The 20,021-nt window shown below is 45.6% G+C and overlaps 1 protein-coding gene and 1 long non-coding RNA gene across 2 annotated transcripts; one reads left to right on the top strand and one right to left on the bottom strand.

Moving 5' to 3' along the window:
• Window positions 1-11,157: 11,157 nt before the first annotated feature.
• LOC120963009 (uncharacterized) lies at window positions 11,158-12,729 on the bottom strand. Its single transcript, XR_005754573.2, has 2 exons — window positions 11,552-12,729; window positions 11,158-11,481 (listed from the first exon to the last, which is right to left on the bottom strand). It is a non-coding gene; the product is annotated as an uncharacterized lncRNA (long non-coding RNA).
• A 274-nt stretch (window positions 12,730-13,003) lies between these two features.
• On the top strand, window positions 13,004-15,789 carry LOC109777313 (uncharacterized). Its single transcript, XM_020335965.4, has 3 exons — window positions 13,004-13,512; window positions 14,469-14,587; window positions 15,373-15,789. Exons 1-3 carry the CDS (start codon window positions 13,084-13,086, stop codon window positions 15,518-15,520), a joined length of 696 nt encoding a protein of 231 aa, XP_020191554.1. The 5' UTR covers window positions 13,004-13,083; the 3' UTR covers window positions 15,521-15,789.
• Window positions 15,790-20,021: the final 4,232 nt, after the last annotated feature.

The following is a 20,021-nucleotide window of genomic DNA, read 5'->3' as shown; positions in this document are numbered from 1 at the left end:
CATATCAAAAATAAACAGGGAAGCAACAACGCGAGCTATTGATCTACAACATAATTTGCAAAATACTATCAGGACTAAGTTCATGATAAATTTAAGTTCAATTAATCATATTACTTAAGAACTCCCACTTAGATAGACATCCCTCTAATCATCTAAGTGATTACGTGATCCAAAGCAACTAAACCATGACCGATTAACACGTGAGATGGAGTAGTTTCAATGGTGAACATCACTATGTTGATCATATCTACTATATGATTCACGCTCGACCTCTCGGTCTCTGTGTTCCGAGGCCATATCTGTATATGCTAGGCTCGTCAAGTTTAACCCGAGTATTCCGCGTGTGCAACTGTTTTGCACCCGTTGTATTTGAACGTAGAGCCTATCACACCCGATTAACACGTGGTGTCTCAGCACGAAGAACTTTTGCAACGGTGCATACTCAGGGAGAACACTTTTATCTTGAAATTTTAGTGAGAGATCATCTTATAATGCTACCATCAATCAAAGCAAGATAAGATGCATAAAGGATTAACATCACATGCAATCAATATAAGTGATATGATATGGCCATCATCATCTTGTGCTTGTGATCTCCATCTCCGAAGCACCGTGCTTGTGATCTCCATCTCCGAAGCACCGTCATGATCGCCATCGTCACCGGCGCGACACCTTGATCTCCATCGTAGCATCGTTGTCGTCTCGCCAACTTATTACTTTTACGACTATCGCTACCGCTTAGTGATAAAGTAAAACTATTACATGGCGATTGCATCTCATACAATAAAGCGACAACCATATGGCTCCTGCCAGTTGCCGATAACTCGGTTACAAAACATGATCATCTCATACAACACATTATATCACATCATGTCTTGACCATATCACATCACAACATGCCCTGCAAAAACAAGTTAGACGTCCTCTACTTTGTTGTTGCAAGTTTTACGTGGCTGCTACGGGCTTAGCAAGAACCGTTCTTACCTACGCATCAAAACCACAACGATAGTTTGTCAAGTTGGTGCTGTTTTAACCTTCGCAAGGACCGGGCGTAGCCACACTCGGTTCAACTAAAGTGAGAGAGACAGACACCCGCCAGTCACCTTTAAGCAACGAGTGCTCCGAACGGTGAAACCAGTCTCGCGTAAGCGTACGCGTAATGTCGGTCCGGGCCGCTTCATCTCACAATACCGCTGAACCAAAGTATGACATGCTGGTAAGCAGTATGACTTATATCGCCCACAACTCACTTGTGTTCTACTCGTGCATAGCATCAACGCATAAAACCTGGCTCGGATGCCACTGTTGGGTTACGTAGTAATTTCAAAATTTTCCTACGCACGCGCAAGATCATGGTGATGCATAGCAACGAGAGGGGAGAGTGTTGTCCACGTACCCTCGTAGACCGACAGCGGAAGCGTTATCACAACGCGGTTGATGTAGTCGAACGTCTTCACGATCCGACCGATCAAGTACCGAACGTACGGCACCTCCGAAGTTCTACACACGTTCAGCTCGATGACGTCCCTCGAACTCCGATCCAGCCGAGTGTTGAGGGAGAGTTTCGTCAGCACGACGGCGTGGTGACGATGATGATGTTCCACTGACGCAGGGCTTCGCCTAAGCTTCGCGACGGTATTATCGAGGTGTAATCTGGTGGAGGGGGGCACCGCACACGGCTAAAATATCGTATATCAAGTGTGTCCCTGGGGTGCCCTCTGCCCCCGTATATAAAGGAGCAAGGGAGGAGGAGGCCGGCCCTAGGAGGGGCGCACCAAGTGTGGAGTCCTACTAGGACTCCCTAGTCCTAGTAGGATTCCACCTCCCATAAGGAATAGGAAAAGAGGAAGGGAAAAAGAGAAGGAAGGAAGGGGACGCCCCCCTTTCCCTAGTCCAATTCGGACCAGACTAAGGGGAGGGGTGCGGCCACCCTTGAGGCCCTTTTTCTTCTTTCCCGTATGGCCCAATAAGGCCCAATACGTATTCCCGTAACTCTCCGGTACTCCGAAAAATACCCGAATCACTCGGAACCTTTCCGAAGTCCGAATATAGTCGTCCAATATATCGATCTTTACGTCTCGACCATTTTGAGACTCCTCGTCATGTCCCCGATCTCATCCGGGACTCCGAACTCCTTCGGTACATCAACATACATAAACTCATAATAAAACTGTCATCGTAACTTTAAGCGTGCGGACCCTTTGGGTTCGAGAACTATGTAGACATGACCGAGACACCTCTCCGGTCAATAACCAATAGCGGGACCTGGATGCCCATATTGGCTCCCACATATTCTACGAAGATCTTTATCGGTCAGACCGCATAACAACATACGTTGTTCCCTTTGTCATCGGTATGTTACTTGCCCGAGATTCGATCGTCGGTATCTCGATACCTAGTTCAATCTCGTTACCGGCAAGTCTCTTTACTCGTTCCGTAATACATCATCCTGCAACTAACTCATTAGTCACAATGCTTGCAAGGCTTATAGTGATGTGCATTACCGAGTGGGCCCAGAGATACCTCTCCGACAATCGGAGTGACAAATCCTAATCTCGAAATACGCCAACCCAACAAGTACCTTTGGAGACACCTGTAGAGCACCTTTATAATCACCCAGTTACGTTGTGACGTTTGGTAGCACACAAAGTGTTCCTCCGATAAACGGGAGTTGCATAATCTCATAGTCATAGGAACATGTATAAGTCATGAAGAAAGCAATAGCAACATACTAAACGATCGGATGCTAAGCTAACGGAATGGGTCATGTCATTCTCCTAATGAGGTGATCCCGTTAATCAAATGACAACTCATGTCTATGGCTAGGAAACATAACCATCTTTGATTAACGAGCTAGTCAAGTAGAGGCATACTAGTGACACTCTGTTTGTCTATGTATTCACACATGTATTATGTTTCCGGTTAATACAATTCTAGCATGAATAATAAACATTTATCATGATATAAGGAAATATATAATACTTTATTATTGCCTCTAGGGCATATTTCCTTCAATTGCATGGTTAGTTATAAAATCCTACATAAAACTTGTGGATCACTGAATATGATATGTTTGATTCCTTGCAATAGTTTTGCAATATAGAGATGATAATATGTGGGAGGTACTAGTAAACGGTTGTGGTTATTAGGAATATTGGTGTTAAGGTTTGTGATTCCTGAAGCATGCACGTATAGTCTCTCATTATGCTATGAAAGTTGGAGCACAACTTATCCTTGATTGTCTACCTTTGTGTGAAGGTCGGGGGCGAGCGATGGTTAACTCCAACCAACCTCCCCCCTAGGAGCATGCGTAGTATTACTTTGTTTCGAGGGCTTATAAACTTTTGCAATAAGTATATGAGTTCTTTATGACTAATGTGAGTCCATGGATTATACGCACTCTTACCTTTCTGCAATTTGCTAGCCTCTACGGTACCGTGCATTGCCCTTTCTCACCTCGAGACATGGTGCAAACTTCGCCGGTGCATCCAAACCCCGTGATATGATACGCTCTATCACACATAAGCCTTATTATATCTTCCTCAAAACAGCCACCATACCTACCTATTATGGCTTTTCCATGGCCATTCCGAGATATATTGCCTGCTTCCATCGCTTCCGTTTGACTTGAGCATTCATTTTCACATTGCTTTGCATGATCATATAGCTGACATAGCATTTGTGGCTCATCCACCGTTCATCATTTTCATACATGTTATGCTAGATCATTGCCAGCGGCATTCATATAGAGTCATATTTTGTAGTATTGAGTTATAAGTAAATAGAAGTGTGATGATCATCATTATTCATTATTAGAGCATTGCCCCAGTGATGAAAGGATGATGGAGACCATGATTCCCCCACAAGTCGGGATGAGACTCCGGACAAAAAGGAAAGAAAAAAATGAAAAGAAAAGAAAAGGGGCATGCAAATACCACACTTGTGCTTCAAAGTAGCACCATGTTTTTCATATAGAGAGTCTCCTATGTTGTCACTTTTATATACTAGTGGGAATTTTTCATAGTAGAGTTTCATGCACACCCACTTAGTTTCATATTGAGCTTTCATACACTTATAGCTCTTAGTGCATCCATTGCATGGCAATCCCTACTCCTTGCATTGATATCAATTGATGGGCATCTCCATAGCCCGTTAGTTAGCCGCATCGATGTGAGACTTTCTTATTTTTTGTCTTCTCTATATTTACCCCTATCATCATACTCTATTCCACCGATAGTGCTATATCCATGGCTTGCGCTCATGTATTGCGTGGGGGTTGAAAATGTTGAAGCGCGTTAAAAAGTATGAACCAATTGCTTGGCTGACACCGGGGTAGTACATGATTTATACTTTGAGCTGAGAAGACAGAGCATGACAAGGCTATATGATTTTGTAGGGATAACGTTCTTTAGCATTTCATATTCTGAAAGACATGATTGTTTGTTGGGATGCCTGAGTATTGATGTCTTTATGTCAAATTATAGACTATTGCTTTGAATCACTTATGTCTTAATATTCATGCCATGATTAGATATATGATCAAGTTTATACTAGGTAGCATTCCACATCAAAAATTATCTTTTTTATCATTTACCTACTCGAGGACGAGCAGGAATTAAGCTTGGGGATGCTGATACGTCTCCGTCGTATCTATATTTTTGATTGTTTCATGCCAATATTATTCAACTTTTACACACTTTTGGCAACTTTTATATGATTTATTGGACTAACCTATTGATCCAGTGCCAGTTCCTGTTTTCTGCATGTTTTTTGTATCGCAGAGTATCCATATCAAACGAAGTCCAAAAGCAATAAAATTTCACGGAGAATTATTTTGGAATATATGTGATTTTTGGGAGTTGGAATCACCGCAAACGGAGGCCCACACAGCCCACAAGACACCAGGGCGCGCTAGAGGCCCCTGGCGCGCGGTGGTGGGTTGTGCCCACCTCGTACGTCGGCTGGAGCTCTACTTCGGGCGCAAGGAAGCTTATATTTGGAAAAAAATCGTGTTAAAATCTCAGCGCAATCGGAGTTACGGATCTCCGGGAATATAAGAAACGGTTTTCGGCCAGATCTGGAGAGCGGGAAACAGAAGAGGACATAGAGGGAGATCCAATCTCGGAGGGGCTCTTGCCCCTCCCATGCCATGGAAGCCAAGGACCAGAGGGGAAACCCTCCTCCCATCTAGGAGGGAGGCCAAGGAAGAAGAAGAAGGAGGGGGGCTCTCTCCCCCTCGCTTCCGGTGGCGCCGGAGTGCCGCCGGGGGCAACGATCGGGACGGCGATCTACATCGACAATCTTGCTACCGTCAACACCAACTCTCTCCCCCTCTTTGCAGCGGTGTAATACCCCTTCTCCCCGCTGTAATCTCTACTTAACATGGTTCTCAAGTCCATATATTATTTCCCAATGATCTATGGTTATCCTATGATGTTTGAGTAGATCCGTTTTGTCCTGTGGGTTAATCGTGATCTTGGTTGGTATGATTGTATATTTTATTTATGGTGTTGTCCTACGGTGCCCTCCGTTCTCGCGCAAACGTGAGGGGCCCCCGCTGTAGGGTGTTGCAATATGTTCATGGTTCACTTACGGTGGGTTGCGAGAGTGACAGAAACTTAAACCCGAGTAGGTGGGGTATGACGTATGGGAGTAAAGAGGACTTGATACTTAATGCTATGGTTGGGTTTCACGACCTTAATGATCTTTAGTAGTTGCGGATGCTTGCTAGAGTTCCAATCATAAGTGCATATGATCCAAGTAGAGAAAGTATGTTAGCTCATGCCTCTCCCTCATATAAAATTACAAGAATGATTACCGGTACTTGTTATCGATTGCCTAGGGACAAATAACTTTCTTGTTGACAAAAGCTCTCTACTAAAATTAATTTAGTTGTGTCTTTAGCTAAACAGCCCCTAGATTTTGTTTACGTGCTCTTTATTATCTTGCAAACCTATCCTATCACACCTACAAAGTACTTCTAGTTTCATACTTGTTCTAGGTAAAGCGACCGTCAAGCGTACGCAGAGTTGTATCGGTGGTCGATAGAACTTGAGGGAATATTTGTTCTACATTTAGCTCCTCATTGGGTTCGACACTCTTATTTATCGAAGAAGACTACAAACGATCCCCTATACTTGTGGGTTATCAGGGCACCGCACACGGCTAAGATTATATTCTCATGTGTTAGGCGCCCCCTCCCTCATATATATAGGTGGGGGAGGAGGGAGCAGCCAGGAGGGTGCCCCAAGTAGGCCGAATCCTACTTGGGGTCTCCTCCCAAGTGGCGCCCCCCTGCCATGTATAGGTGCGGGGGAAAGGCAGGGAGGGAGACGCCCCTCCCCCTTTTCCTTTCTCCCATGAGAAGGGAAAGGCAGGAGGGGCTAGCCCTCCCCCCTTTCCTTCCCTAGGGCTGGCCGGCCAGGGAGAGGGGCGCACCAGCCCCCTGTGGGCTGGTCTGCCCCCTCCTTGGCCCATTAAGCCCATACACCTACCGGGGGGTGTCCGGAACCCCTTTCGGTGACCCGGTGACTACCCGGTGCATTCCGAAACTCTTTCGGTGTCCGAATACCATCGTCGTGTATATCAATCTTTACCTCTCGATCATTTTGAGACTCCTCATCATGTCCGTGATCTCATCCAGAACTCCGAACAACATCCGGTCACCAAAACATATAACTCATATAACACTATATCGTCAACGAACGTTAAGCGTGCGGACCCTACGGGTTCGAGAACTATGTAGACATGACCGAGACACCTCTCCGGTCAATAACCAATATCGGAACCTGGATGCCCATATTGGCTCCTACATATTCTACGAAGATCTTTATCGGTCGAACCGTTATGACAATATACGTATTCTCTTTGTCCATCGGTATGTTACTTGCCCGAGATTCGATCGTCGGTATCTCTATACCTAGTTCAATCTCATTACCGGCAAGTCTCTTTACTCGTTTCGTAATACATCACCTCGTAACTAACTCCTTAGTCATTTGCTTGCAAGCTTATTATGTGTATTACCGAGAGGGCCCAGAGATACATCTTCGATACTCGGAGTGACAAATCCTAATCTCGATCTATGCCAACTCAACAAACACCTTCGGAGATACCTATAGAGCATCTTTATGATCACCCAGTTACATTGTAACATTTGATAGCACACAAGGTATTCCTCCGGTATCCGGGAGTTGCATAATCTCATAGTCGAAGAAATATGTATTTGACATGAAGAAACCAATAGCAATAAACCGAACGATCAATATGCTAAGTTAACGGATGGGTCTTGTCCATCACATCATTCTCCTAATGATGTGATCCCGTTATCAAATGACAACACATGTCTATGGTTAGGAAACCTTAACCATCTTTGATCAACGAGCTAGTCTAGTAGAGGCTTACTAGGGACACGGTATTTGTTTATGTATTCCCACATGTATTTAAGTTTCCGGTCAATACAATTCTAGCATGAATAATAAACCTTTATCATGAATAAAGAAATATAAAATAACAACTTTATTATTGCCTCTATGGCATATTTCCTTCACAGCCCACTTTGTCGCTTTGGTTTCTGAAGCTTGTCCTACGCTCTCTAGTGAGTTTTCCTTTTCCATTTTGCAGATCCCCAATAATAATTCTTAACCATTTTTGTTAGTTCATGACAAAGGGGGAGAGGAAGTTTGAAAACCTCAATAATATAAGTCGGCAGGGCCTGCGCTACAGACATTATAGGTACTTCTCTAGCCAGTTAGGATATTAAGTCGTCATCCCACAAGAGCATTCGTTTTGCTAGTCTAGCTTGGAAATTTTGAAACTTTCCAAGTGACATTCAGCCATCCGGGGTAGGCAAACCAAGGTACTTCTCTTCAAACTCTTCTGAAGTAACATCCAAAGCTGATTTGACCTCATTCTGGACACTAGTAGGGCATCCATTACCAAAAAGTATAGAGTACTTTGATGGATTAATAAACTAACAAGTGGCATGAGCATATGATTTCAAAACTTAACGTACTCGATGGGCTTTATTAAGTTCAGTTTTAAAGAATAACAAGGTATCATCTGCAAAAAATAAATGAGAAATGCCCGGAGCCATTCGACAAACTTTAGCTGGAGATAATTCATCTTTTTCAACTCCTTTAGTCAATAAAGCAGAAAGACCATCAGCTACAAAGAGGAGTATGTTTTTAACAACTTTTTCTCTGGATCAAAAGTTACCGTGTTATTTGAACTTGAGTTATCAGCTCTGTTCTGCGTATGTTACCATGTTATTTACACAGAAGTTACCAGAGTATGTTTGTCAACCACTTTTTTCCTGGGTCAAAGTTACCGTGGTGTTTTATGTAAGTTATCAGGTCTGCACTACATACATTACCATGATATTTGCACATAAGTTATCAGGGTATGTTTTCAATAAAAAAAATTCCTCAGGTCAAAAGTTAGCACGGTGTTTGATCATGAGCGGTTGTTGAAAATCGAGACGTGTCACAACTTATAAAATGGACCGATGAGGCTATCATTTCAGATTTTTACTAATCCAACCATTAGTTCTTTCTAGTCAAATCGCATTTAAGACAAAGATATAACACCATTAAGTTTCTACATGTACAGTGAATTACTCGGCTCGGGTTGGTTGTCACATACTCCCTCCGGTCTTTCTTACCCCGCATATAACATTTAACCATATTTATATGAAAAAATATCAACATCTACGATACTAAAGGTACACAATATAAAAATTAAATTCATTACACATCTAATCATATTTATTTTGTAGTATGAATGTTGATATTTTTTCCTATAAAGTCGGTCAAAACTTATGAAGTTTGACTTTAGAAAAAAAATATGCAAAGTAAAAAGGACTAGAGAGAGTAGGAGTTAATAGACCAATATAGAGCTGCTCGTGAGTTCGATTCTTTTGCGGAAAAAATGTGGTTTGGCAGATAACTTTCCCCAAATTGCCGATTCTTTGGCTGGCCTAGCGTGGGCAGCAAAGCAAACAGACTTGTAAAGACAAACATGTCTAGATACATCTATATTTTGACAAAAGGAAGGCAAGTATTGTGGAACGGAGGGAGTATTAAAAAAAAGTAAATTCGAGCTACGATTAGTACCATTAATTGTACTATTGTCCTGAACCCCCCAAAAAATGTACTAGTGTCCTTCCCCTGGATAAAAGCTGACCTGAAATCATTATTTGGGCAAAGTAGGGCCTTGCCTTTGAGGTACAGCCTCTCCACAGCCCACCACCATTGCTTGCAGAGAGGTAGTACGGTTACGACCAGGTCAAAACACTTGCCTTTAATCCCAAAGGTGGATTAGATCGCGATTAGGCGATTAGTACTAGTAGCAAGCACACTTTCTGTGAAAGGTGAATTGTACTAGTATATAAATACATCTAGATACATCCATTCCAATGACAAGTATTTCGAGATGGAGGGAGTATATTGTTAGGATCAAACTGGACAGCGGGATGAGAATCTTGCAGGGCCTATATTAATTCGAGCTTCAGACGAGAAGAGGCCTGCCCTGCATCTCTCGCACGACGGTAGGTGTGCACTGGGCACGGCTGAGCTGACTGATCCTTCACAGGCCTCTTGAAGTCCCGATCGCCTCTGCTTTCGCTCCTTTGGCGAAAAGAATCCATACTTTTCGATATCTTTTCCCGCGGCTCACATGGCCGTAGACGAAGCTGTACGTCGTCCATAGTAAACCGTACACAAAGTCGAACAAACGAGCCAGCATCATAATCGTGGCAGTACACTCTGTGCAGCTCGTGGCCGGTCTCAACCGAAGTAGCACGAGCTAGTCCAGAGCTGATGGTACCGGCCAAAAACGAGTTAAGAAACCACGAAATGGTCACTGCTCAGCCTTTTTTTTTTCTTCAAACATCTTCTTTATGTACCAGACGTACGTGCGTCGTAAAGGCTGCGGACCCTGTGCGGAGGGCGGTACGCACGCATGCACGCGTGCGTACGTGCAGCGGTGCGTCGCATTGCCCGTGTTGAGATGTGCACGGGTCCGTCGGGGCGGCAGGCCCCGGCACCACACGTCACGTCGCCTTGCTGCGGCGGTGTTTTCAGGAAACGGCAGGTTCCTCCTCTGCGTCCAGCGCTGCCACCATGCAGATGCCGTGCCGTGCCGCGCCGCGCTCTGCGATGGGCCGAGAATCTTCAGCGTCCAGTCCGGCCACCCTCGCTACGATCCAAACCATGATATATACAGGTGAGAGGTGACTGCCTTCTCCCTGTCTGTGTATATCTCCGTTTCCTCGCAGATACGCCAGCCTAATGTGGAAACTTTTGCCGTTATGGCCAGTGGTTATTACAACCACAGATGGTAAGCTGTGTGGTGAAGAAATCCGTGCAAAAGTCCTCCTGTGCCCGGACATGCACGGGTGCAGTCTAGTGCCGCGAAGTTCCAAAGTGTTGATGGCTTTGAATTGGTCGATCAGCCTGAATAAAAAGCGGCGCTTGTTCCTGTCCTCGAAAACACACGACGGGACGCCGTCGGTGCTCACGCGAAAATTGTAGAGTAGAGCGAGCATCCAGATTCCAGACAGTATTTATAGCTGTTAGAAGGTACAGAAGCCTACCCATAAAAAAACTAGACCACTCCTACCCAGCATTAGCGTTCTAACGAACAAATGTAACCGCAGCTGAACAAGTGTCGCCCGACAAAACAACCGAATTACCTTAGAAACATAAAGTTGCAGATACCTTCCAACTGTTGCACGTGTGGGATGTAATCTTTAGGAAGAAAAGGAAAATTAGAAAATGGTTCAGAGTTAGACACCAGTAAGTATCATGTCACTTCAAAATTGGTTGATTTACTTCGTTTACCAGGTAGCATGTGATGTTTTATAATCTGTCCACCGGAAGCATGAAGAAACATAAATCGTTGCAAAATCTGAGTAACTGTTTTTTTCTTGCCAGTGGTTTCAGTGACTTCAGTGCCCCTTTTTGTGTGTACACGTCAAGATCTCTAGCAAAAATAGATTGATATACTTACAGAGGGTGCCATATGAGAGCAAATCAAAGTTAAAAAAAATCAATGAAACAATGAATATATTCACAATGTTACCAGAATCAGTCAAATCTAGTAGCTGCATAACATTTTAGCACATCAAAAGAGAATGCATAGTACTGAAAAACACCAAAATTATTCTATGAAAATCAATAGTTAAATCACCATAAATATATTACAAGGAGGAGCGGGGAGTCAATGGAGGCGATGGTACCCACCTGGAAGTCAGGAACCCACCGCACCGGCAGCAACATCTGTCTCTCCGGCGGCAACCATGAGACCATGGCCTAGGAAGGAGCAGGAGGCGGCCCCGACTGGAACGGTCTGCTCAAGTGGAGACTCGTCCACTGGGGTTACGACACTAACCCGCCGCGCGCACTCAGGTCCATCCGCCCAGATCCGAACACCAGCGGCGGTTACCATGGTTACTGGACATCAGAGCACCGGAACGGGATGTACCTACAGGAGCCATGGACTAGGTGTTAGAAGCGTTACAGGAGCCATGGATTGGGTATTAGAAGTGTTGTACTGGAGAGAGAGGAGGGAGCCGTCTGTGCAAAAGAGCTCCAATCTATCCCCATCGATGCCTTCCCAACCTTCTCCAACCGTCTGCTGCGGTCACCTGGGCCGGTCCTACTATGGGAGAGAGAGACCGAGAAGGTAGGGGATAAAAAGGGCCGAGAAGGGGAAGAGACCGGGAAGGGGAGAAGATCGTGTATTCTTGGCGTCAGTTAAATATAAAAAGAAGTAAGTTGAATTAAAAAGATATGTATTTTTTTTTTCTAAGGGAGATGGTTGTTCATCTGGAGAGTGGCTGTTTGTAACAGAAAGCCTGACGTGGCATGTGTGAATGTGTGATGAGGTGGACAGCTTGCATGCTAAGATAAATATGTTAGTGGGGATGAATCTCTTAGGTATATAGGATACCAAATTTAAAAAATAACAAGAAAACTAAAAAAACTGGAATCTTGGGGTATCAAACCTAGGTGACCAATCTACTTCCGTGTTAAATTTCATGAAAAAACCAAGAAAAGAAAATACGGTCCGACACGATCCACCCTAATAGTTTCTTTTTTGTACATATGATTTTCTTTGTCTTTTTTACTTAGAGTACCACGAATGTAAATTTTGCGGAACTTTACGTGGGAGTAGATTGAGCACCCAGATTTGATATCCCCAAACCCTTTTTTTCAATTTTCCAGATATTTTTGAATTTGATGTTCGTGTACGATGGCGGAGCACCTAGGAGACAAAAATCCACGCCCATCGGCCGTGCTTCTATTGTTTTTCCTCGAAAGAGAGGGAAAGAAATCCGTGCTTGTCTCCAAACTTGCAAAAGCAAAAGTCCTCCTGTGCCCGGACATGCACGGGTACAATCTAGTGCCGCGAAGTTCCAAAGTGTTGATGGCTTTGAATTGATCGATCGGTCTGAATAAAAAGCGGCGCTTGTTCCTGTGCTCGAAAACACACGACGGGACGCCGTCGGTGCTCACGTGAAAAATGGTAGAGTGGCGCGACTGACTCGAGAATCCAGATTCCAGACAGTATTCATATTATTAGAAGGTACAGAAGCCTAACCATAGAAAAATTAGACCACTCCTAACCCATGCGGACCAGCATTAGCGTACTAACTACCAAATGTAACCGCAGCTAAACAAGTGTCGCCCGCCATAACAACCGAATTACCAGACCACCGTACCCAAAGTACACCAGCAACGACAAGCGTCTACTCACAAGACTACTAGTACTACGTGAAATCCTTCTTTGGACTTGCTAATGCCAGCAGAGCGGCCTACCAACGGCTAGGGCTTTGTAACCTCGAAAAGTTACCAATGTTTTTGGCTGGTAATTTGTGTTTTCACCCGTGTGCGCGACCTGTGTCCTTTTCCGAGTCCACCCTCACCTTATTATTACTCCCGCCAGCCAGCGCCTGTCTCCGCCCGCTTTAAAGCAGGAAACAAACGTTGCACACCACCGCGCACCAAAGCCCAGAGCACCGCGCCGCGCACTCGCACCGAGCCGACCGCCGCGCGCCGCAAGGCGGGGAGAGGGAGGGGATCGATGGGGAGCAGCGGGGGCAGCAGCGACTACTTCCTGCGCCAGCTGAGCTCCAGCGACGGCGGCAGCGCGCCGGCGCCGGCGCCGCGCCAGCCGGAGGAATGGGAGTGCGGCGGCGGCACCGGCAGGCGCGGGTCGAGGAGGTGGTCGAGGAAGAAGGCGAGGGCGAGAGGCCACCGGCGGGGCGGGGGCGGCGGGTTCTGCGGCGCCCCGGAGGAGGCCGCGGCGACGGGGAGGAAGCGGGTGATGGTGGTGGTGGACCAGAGCTCCGGGGCCAAGCACGCCATGATGTGGGCGCTCACCCACGTCGCCAACCGGGGGGACTTCCTCACGCTGCTCCACATCCTGCCTCGCGGCGGCGGCGCCCGCGGCGAGGACGCCGCCGCGCTTGCCAACTCCCTCGGCTCCCTCTGCAAGGCCTGCAAGCCCGAGGTGCGTGCCCGTGCTCTCTCCTGCCACCAGACCCGTTCTTCTTCTAACAAGAAGAAGATGAACTGGTCACTTGGTAGTAGTACTTCGCAGTACATTAGCTAGGATGTTTTGCGTCTCATTACGCTTGACGATGGCATCTCATTACTCTTAGGGACATCAGGTGGCACCGACAGGTGTGATTTGTTGTACTAGACTAGTTTGTTTTACAATTTGCATTATGCCCTGAAGCTTCATTAAAAAATGACCTTAAGCGCTGGATGTAGTATACAAAAAATGCTGCCTGCTTAACTAAAACTTGTTTCGGAGCGAACGAATGGGAAAGATGCTGGTTGTGGTAACTCTGTATTTTTGGGCCTCTCCAAGCATAAAGGACACTGCACTGCACTGACATTTCTCTACAGAGAAACCTGTGCTAGGCTAGTTGGGGCCGTGGCTTTTCTCAGATCAAGTGTTTTTGGGTGCCTTGGCCCACTTGGCGGCAATAGTTACGGTAGCTAGAGATGTAGATCAGATCAGAACATTCATGAAAAGGTAAAGCAAGGGAATCATCATAGCCAACCTTTTTATTCATGGATCATGGCAGGCCTAAAGCTAGAAAGGCCACCTCAACTTCATCAAATCGAGGTTGGAAAGGGAAAAAAATGTGTGGTTCCCGCCTAGATGCCCAGAATCGTACTCTCAAAATTTGTAGCCTAGTCTTGTACTGTAGTAACTATGTAGAAGAAACCTTTAAAAAATGAAAAAGAAATAGAATTTTTTTGTTACTGTCTTAAAAATAAGTAAAAAACTAGAATGCTTCGGAGTGTACTTGTGATTGTTAGCAGTGGATGCATTCAGTATTCGTCGTCGTCTAGCCCGTGAAATGGGAGGGACTCGCTCGTCCCTTCATATTCACAGTGCCCCATGCTGGCTACTACTACAGTGTTGTAATATATGGTTTGGGTGAGTGTGGTTAGGTGGAGGTGGAGGCGCTTGTGATCCAGGGGCCCATGCTGGCCACCGTCCTCAGCCAGGTGAAGAAGCTGGAGGCGTCCGTGCTCGTGCTCAGCCAAAGCAAGCCGTCCCCTTTCTGCTGGTAAGCATCCATCCATGCACCTCTCGTACCACCGCTACAGCACAAGATGCATATGCGTGCATGCACACCTGTATCCATTTGTCACGGAATCGTCCCGTAGAAAGTTAAAAAAGAGAGAATCTTATACTACATCGCTGGCCTGGCTTGGCCCATCACGCTGTAAAGCCCATTGTCCTTTGCAAACAAAGATCTGGAGAGCTTTGAGCCTTTCACCATGCAAAGATCTTTGTAAGAGCTTTGGGTCTTTCACCATACAAGCGGAGAAAGTTGAAAGCTGCCCGTGTGTGATAAGTTTTGGAAGGGGTTTTTAGGCTCAGCTTAAGTGAACTTTTTGTCAGCGAATAATAAGCTGTATTTTTTGGAAGAAAACTTAGAAGGGTCTTCAGAGTTCAGAGAGTAGAGCAGGAACGGGGGCTCTGCCTTTTACTGTATTGTTACACAAGAGCTAGTAGAGCCATGTGCCAGCCATAAATCAGGGGTGCCTTTCCCTGTCCTTTGAGCTTAAACTCTAGATGAATCGAGTACGAGCGAGAAACCATGATGGGAGGAGGTACTGTGGGGCTATTGTGCACAGACCATTGCAGCATTGCTGACTTGCTGCTGGTGCTGAAGTACTACTCACTCATGTAGTCATGTGGCGGTTTTAAACCCCCTACGAAACAGAAATGACAGCCTCTGAAAAGTTACCTTCTCACCATGCTAATTCATTCATCTGCCACGTTGAGCTGCTAGCATTATCGTAATCCCGTTGTTAAAGATGTTTTCTCTTGTGCTGGCAAACGCAGCTTCCTGCGGAGCCGCGGCGAGGTGCTGGCGGAGGAGTGCATCAGCAGGGCGGAGTGCCTGACGCTGGCGGTGCGGCGGCAGAGCAAGGGCGTCGGCGGCTACCTCGTCAGCACCCGGTGGCAGAAGAACTTCTGGCTCCTGGCTTGACGCTCGTTCACTCACACCAAGAGCCTCCCTGGATGATTTTACCGCCGATCGAGAGGCTAAAATAAGTGATCACTGCAACAATGACCCTCCGGTACTCCTTGTATGTTTGTTTCTGTGCGTGTGTTTTTCTCTCTTTCTCTGTGTGCGTGTGTTGTCATTCCTTGGTTAATTAATTAGCAATAACCCTCACTTCGCTGATGTAAAGCCAAAAGCTGACCCGCTTCATGTAACATATCTGTGCTCTGCGTGTATGTTTGTTTGTTTGTTGAGTTTGAGCAGCACAGACAGTGCATCAACTACCCATCTGTACTATTACTCCCACATGTTTCTTTGTGTGGTGAGTAGTATATCATCTGAAGTGTTTGACGGCAGATTGACTCCTCTCGCTCGCCCGTCCGTTCTTAACATGTCTCGTAGAGAGAAGGATTCAAACTTTGTTCGACCTCGTGCGTCCAGCCAAACTGGAGGATGAAAACCCCTACAAGAACACGGCACATCTGCAAGACAGGGAAGCTTCAGTAGAGACGTACATACATCTCGTGCGAACCATGTCCCACATTACATGGATCAAAGTTCACGCGTGCAAAGACTATACATCGGTTCAGGAACTTGAGGTTGCTACGCACGCGGCACGGTGTCCCCCGTCCTAGGGCCCCAAGGAGGACCGACGGATCGTCCTCCCATGAACGAACGGGAATCGACACAAGGCGACAGCTCCATTGGCCATGGCATGGCCCCCTTGAAACTTCTTGATCCCCAACGCAACGCAGAGATGGGAAGCCGGTGCGGTTTGTCAGAATCACAGCGGCGCTCCGCAGAGTTTTTGCCTGCCCGCCCGCCCGGTGCTATCATGACGTGTCATACTGTGCTTCCCTGCTAGCAGGGGGTGGCTATCCTACCCTATCCTATCCTCCTCCTAGCAGCACACGAGTCATAACTCGTTGGCTCGGGCGGGGGCAGGCTTTTGCCCCCACGGGCGCATGCAGGCCCATCATGAACCGTGGTATCATGATTCGTCTTCAAGGGCTGGCTCAAGCTCAACAACCTCCCCACTGTGGAGCCATTCAATCCGGCCTGATTTCCGGCTGTCTGGTTGGTACTACTACTAGTACTTGGTACTCTCTCGAGCACGAGTACGGTGGATGAGTAGACAGAGAGAGCGCGACCTGTGAGGATTCGTTCCTCACGTGCGTGCTTCATCATGTTCCGCCAAGGTCTGCTTCCGTTCGGACTCGCTCGCCGCTGATTCGGTGAGCGGAACGGCCGTGGAGTGCCTGTTGATTCAGCGGGTGGAACCACGGGCGCCGGCGGCTGATCCGACGCGCGGCGAGCTAACACACCGTGCGTCCTCGGCATCGGCTTGGCCCACGGCGGCTCGGCGCTGGCTGAAGAGCGAATCCCCCAAAGGTTGCCGTCCGGCCCATCAAGGCGGACCGAGGCCGTGGGTGCAACAGATTTGGCAACCTACGTCCAAATGGCCCATCCACTCAGAAAAAAAACACACGTGCAATTGGCTAAAATCAAAATCACTAATTGAGGAGTACTCGTTGCAAAGATCACTCCAATTCCCCTGGTTACGACAAGTGGCGTACATGCAGCGTGCCACTTGTCGCAACCTGTGAGTTTTCTCTTTTTCGTACATCCGTTTATTCAAAACGTTTTTATCTCTCAAACCGTGCGTCCAAATCTCGAACCGCTTTCATCGTTGGATTCCTCGCGTCGAGATCTTCAAAACTACTCCCTCCGTCCCATAATATAAGAATATTTTTCTAGCTATGTTAATTTGGAAAACGTTCTTATATTATGGGACGGAGGGAGTAGATCCCATGTTGATAAGTTTTGACGAACTTTTTTTTCACGAACCGGACAAAAAAACCGAACCAGAAGCACGGGTTTTTTCCTTTTCCGAAAGAGGCACGCCCGTGCCTCTCACAAAATCACAACCGTGCCTCTCGCGGAAGTAAAACCGTGACTCTCGCGGAAAAAAAGAGAGAAAACATGTTTATTTTCGTTTCCAAGGAGGCACGGCCGTGACTCTCGTGAAAGCACAACCGTGCATCTTGCGGAAGCAAAACTGTGACTCTCGCGAAAGGAAAAAAACAGAAAACGCGTTTTTCCCCTTTCCGAGAGGCACGGCGGTGACTCTCGCGAAAGAAAAAAAAACAAAAAACGTGTTTTTTTCCGTTTCCGAGAGGCACGGCCGTGACTCTCGCAAAAGCACACCCGTGCCTCTCGCGAAAGCAAAACTGTGACTCTCGCGAAAGCAAAAAAAACAGAAAACGCGTTTTTTTTTCTGTTTTCGCGAGGCACGGCCGTGACTCGCGAAAGCAAAACCGTGCCTCTCGCGGAAGCAAAAACCGTGACTCTCGCGAAAGAAAAAAATAAAAAGCGTTTTTTCGTGCAATTTTTTTTAAAAAAAACTTTTTTATTGAAAAGCTAAGGAAAATCGGTGAAAAACCAAAACGTCGAAAAACCCGAAAAAAACATTTAAAAAGCCGAAAACGTGTGCAGAAAATTAAAAAAATAAAATTTGGAGGGAGCGTCCAGAGCGCGACACGTGGCGAATGGCTGAGAGCGCGCCAAGTGGCATTGATCGTTGCGAGGCTCCCGAAGGAGCGCTCGTTAACTAGTTGCTCTCGGCTAAAATCGGCTTTGACAAGTGGTGCACTGTCCTTGAAATAGTGTACTTTTAATTTTGTTGGAAAGTCAAACTTTTTTATGCCTGACCGTATTTATACAATAATAGACCAACATTTACGCCATCAAATTAGTAGCATTAGATTCATAAATAAAATATATTTTCGTCATATACATATTTAGTTTTGCAAGCATTCTCCAACAAAGTTGAAAGTATACTCTTTCAAGGACGGAGGGAATAGATTCTTTTCTCAAAACATTTTATCTTTTGAACCATGCGTCCAAATATCGAATGGGTTTCATTGCTGGATTTCTTGCGTCGAGATCTTCGAAATTAGATTTCATGTTAACAGATATGTCCCTCCACGAGATGCAAATCTATACTTATCGTATAAGCAAAAAAATCGCCTAATTTAATATTTTTTTCCTTTCTGAGAAGCATATCGCGTATATAAATATGTGACTCCACGAGAAACAAATATGTGCTTGTGGAACCAAAAAAATGGCGCAAAAACCATAACTTTTTCCCTTTTCCCAGAAGCACATCGCATAAACAAATATGTGTTTCCACAAAAAACAAATTTGTGCTTCTCGTGAAAGAAAAAAATCACGCAAAACAAAATTCACGTTTTTTTCCTTTCCTGCTTCTCACGGAAGCAAATCCGTGCCTACACGAGTAGCAAATTTGTGCTTCTGGTGAAAAAAATAGCACAAAAGAATCAAGATTTTTTCCTTTTTTGAGAAGTATAGTTGTGCTCTTCGCAGAAACAAATTTGTGTCTTCATGAGAACAAATATGTGCTTCTCGTATAGTAAAGAAGAAATTGGCAAAAATAATTCATGATTTTTTTCTTTTTTTCGAGTGCTTCTTGTGGAAGCAAATATGTGCTTCTCGTGAAAGTAAATATTAAATCGTGCAAAAAAATCACGATTGCTTTCCTCTCCAAGAAGCACTCGCGGAAGAAAATCTGTCTCCACAAGAAGCAAATGTATACTTCTCGTGGAAGCAAAAAATAAATCACATAAAAAACAAATTCACAGTTTTTTCCCTTTCCAAGAAGCTCAATGCTTCTCACAGAGGCAAATCTATGCTTCTTGTGGAAGCACAACTTTTTCGCGTAAAAAGTAAAATTCAGGATTTTTTTTCTTCAAAACCTAGGAAAGGCGGTCGTAAACCGAAAAACAGAAAACCCGAAAAAACCTATCTAAAACTAAAACATATGTACAGAAAAAAGAACGAAAACCAGAGGGAGCCTCAGCACACGACACGTGGCGGCGGTCAGGCATACCTTTTGATGGGCCTTTAGCCCACTAAAATGACCCCCTTGAGGCCCCAACAAGGGGGTACCCTTTAGTTAGTTGCTTTGCCTAAAAAAAGTTAGTTGCTCTCATAGCCCTAAAAAAACTTGCTCTCATAATTGGCCATTTTTCTCAAAAAGGAAAAAGAATGTACAAGTGGACCGCCATCTCTTAAGGCATGTACAATGGTGGCATATAGATACAGATGCCACACGACAAAAAGTAGTTTGAGACATCTACATTGATTTTTTCTTCCCAATGCAAAGCTACCACTAGTGGGCCGCATCAATGAATAGAAAATAAAGACTTCCACCACACATGCTTCTTTACTCTTTACTTCAACTTTTTCAGCTTTATGCACCGGATCACAATTTTTTCCCAAGTACCCGCCTCTTGCAGAGGATCCCGCTGCTTCATCCGAATCTACTTTTTCTAACATCTCATCCTATATGACATGCGGGGCATCATCCTGAGGCTATGCATTGACCATGCCCTTATGAATCATGCATGTTCTGGACGTGCTCACGAGGTGCTTCTATACAACGTCTTATGTGAGAGCTCCTAGT

This window comes from Aegilops tauschii, chromosome 1 (genome assembly GCF_002575655.3).
Source record: "Aegilops tauschii subsp. strangulata cultivar AL8/78 chromosome 1, Aet v6.0, whole genome shotgun sequence".
Classification (NCBI taxonomy): Eukaryota; Viridiplantae; Streptophyta; class Magnoliopsida; order Poales; family Poaceae; genus Aegilops; species Aegilops tauschii.
This window is presented reverse-complemented; position numbering and strand designations above follow the sequence as displayed.

Excerpts from the sequence above, each read along its gene's own strand:
- LOC109777313 (XM_020335965.4), top strand. The coding sequence starts at position 13,084 with ATGGGGAGCAGCGGGGGCAGCAGCGACTACTTCCTGCGCCAGCTGAGC. Across the intron at positions 13,513-14,468 it reads GCAAGGCCTGCAAGCCCGAG|GTGGAGGTGGAGGCGCTTGT; the intron begins GTGCGTGCCCGT and ends GAGTGTGGTTAG. Across the intron at positions 14,588-15,372 it reads AAGCCGTCCCCTTTCTGCTG|CTTCCTGCGGAGCCGCGGCG; the intron begins GTAAGCATCCAT and ends TGGCAAACGCAG.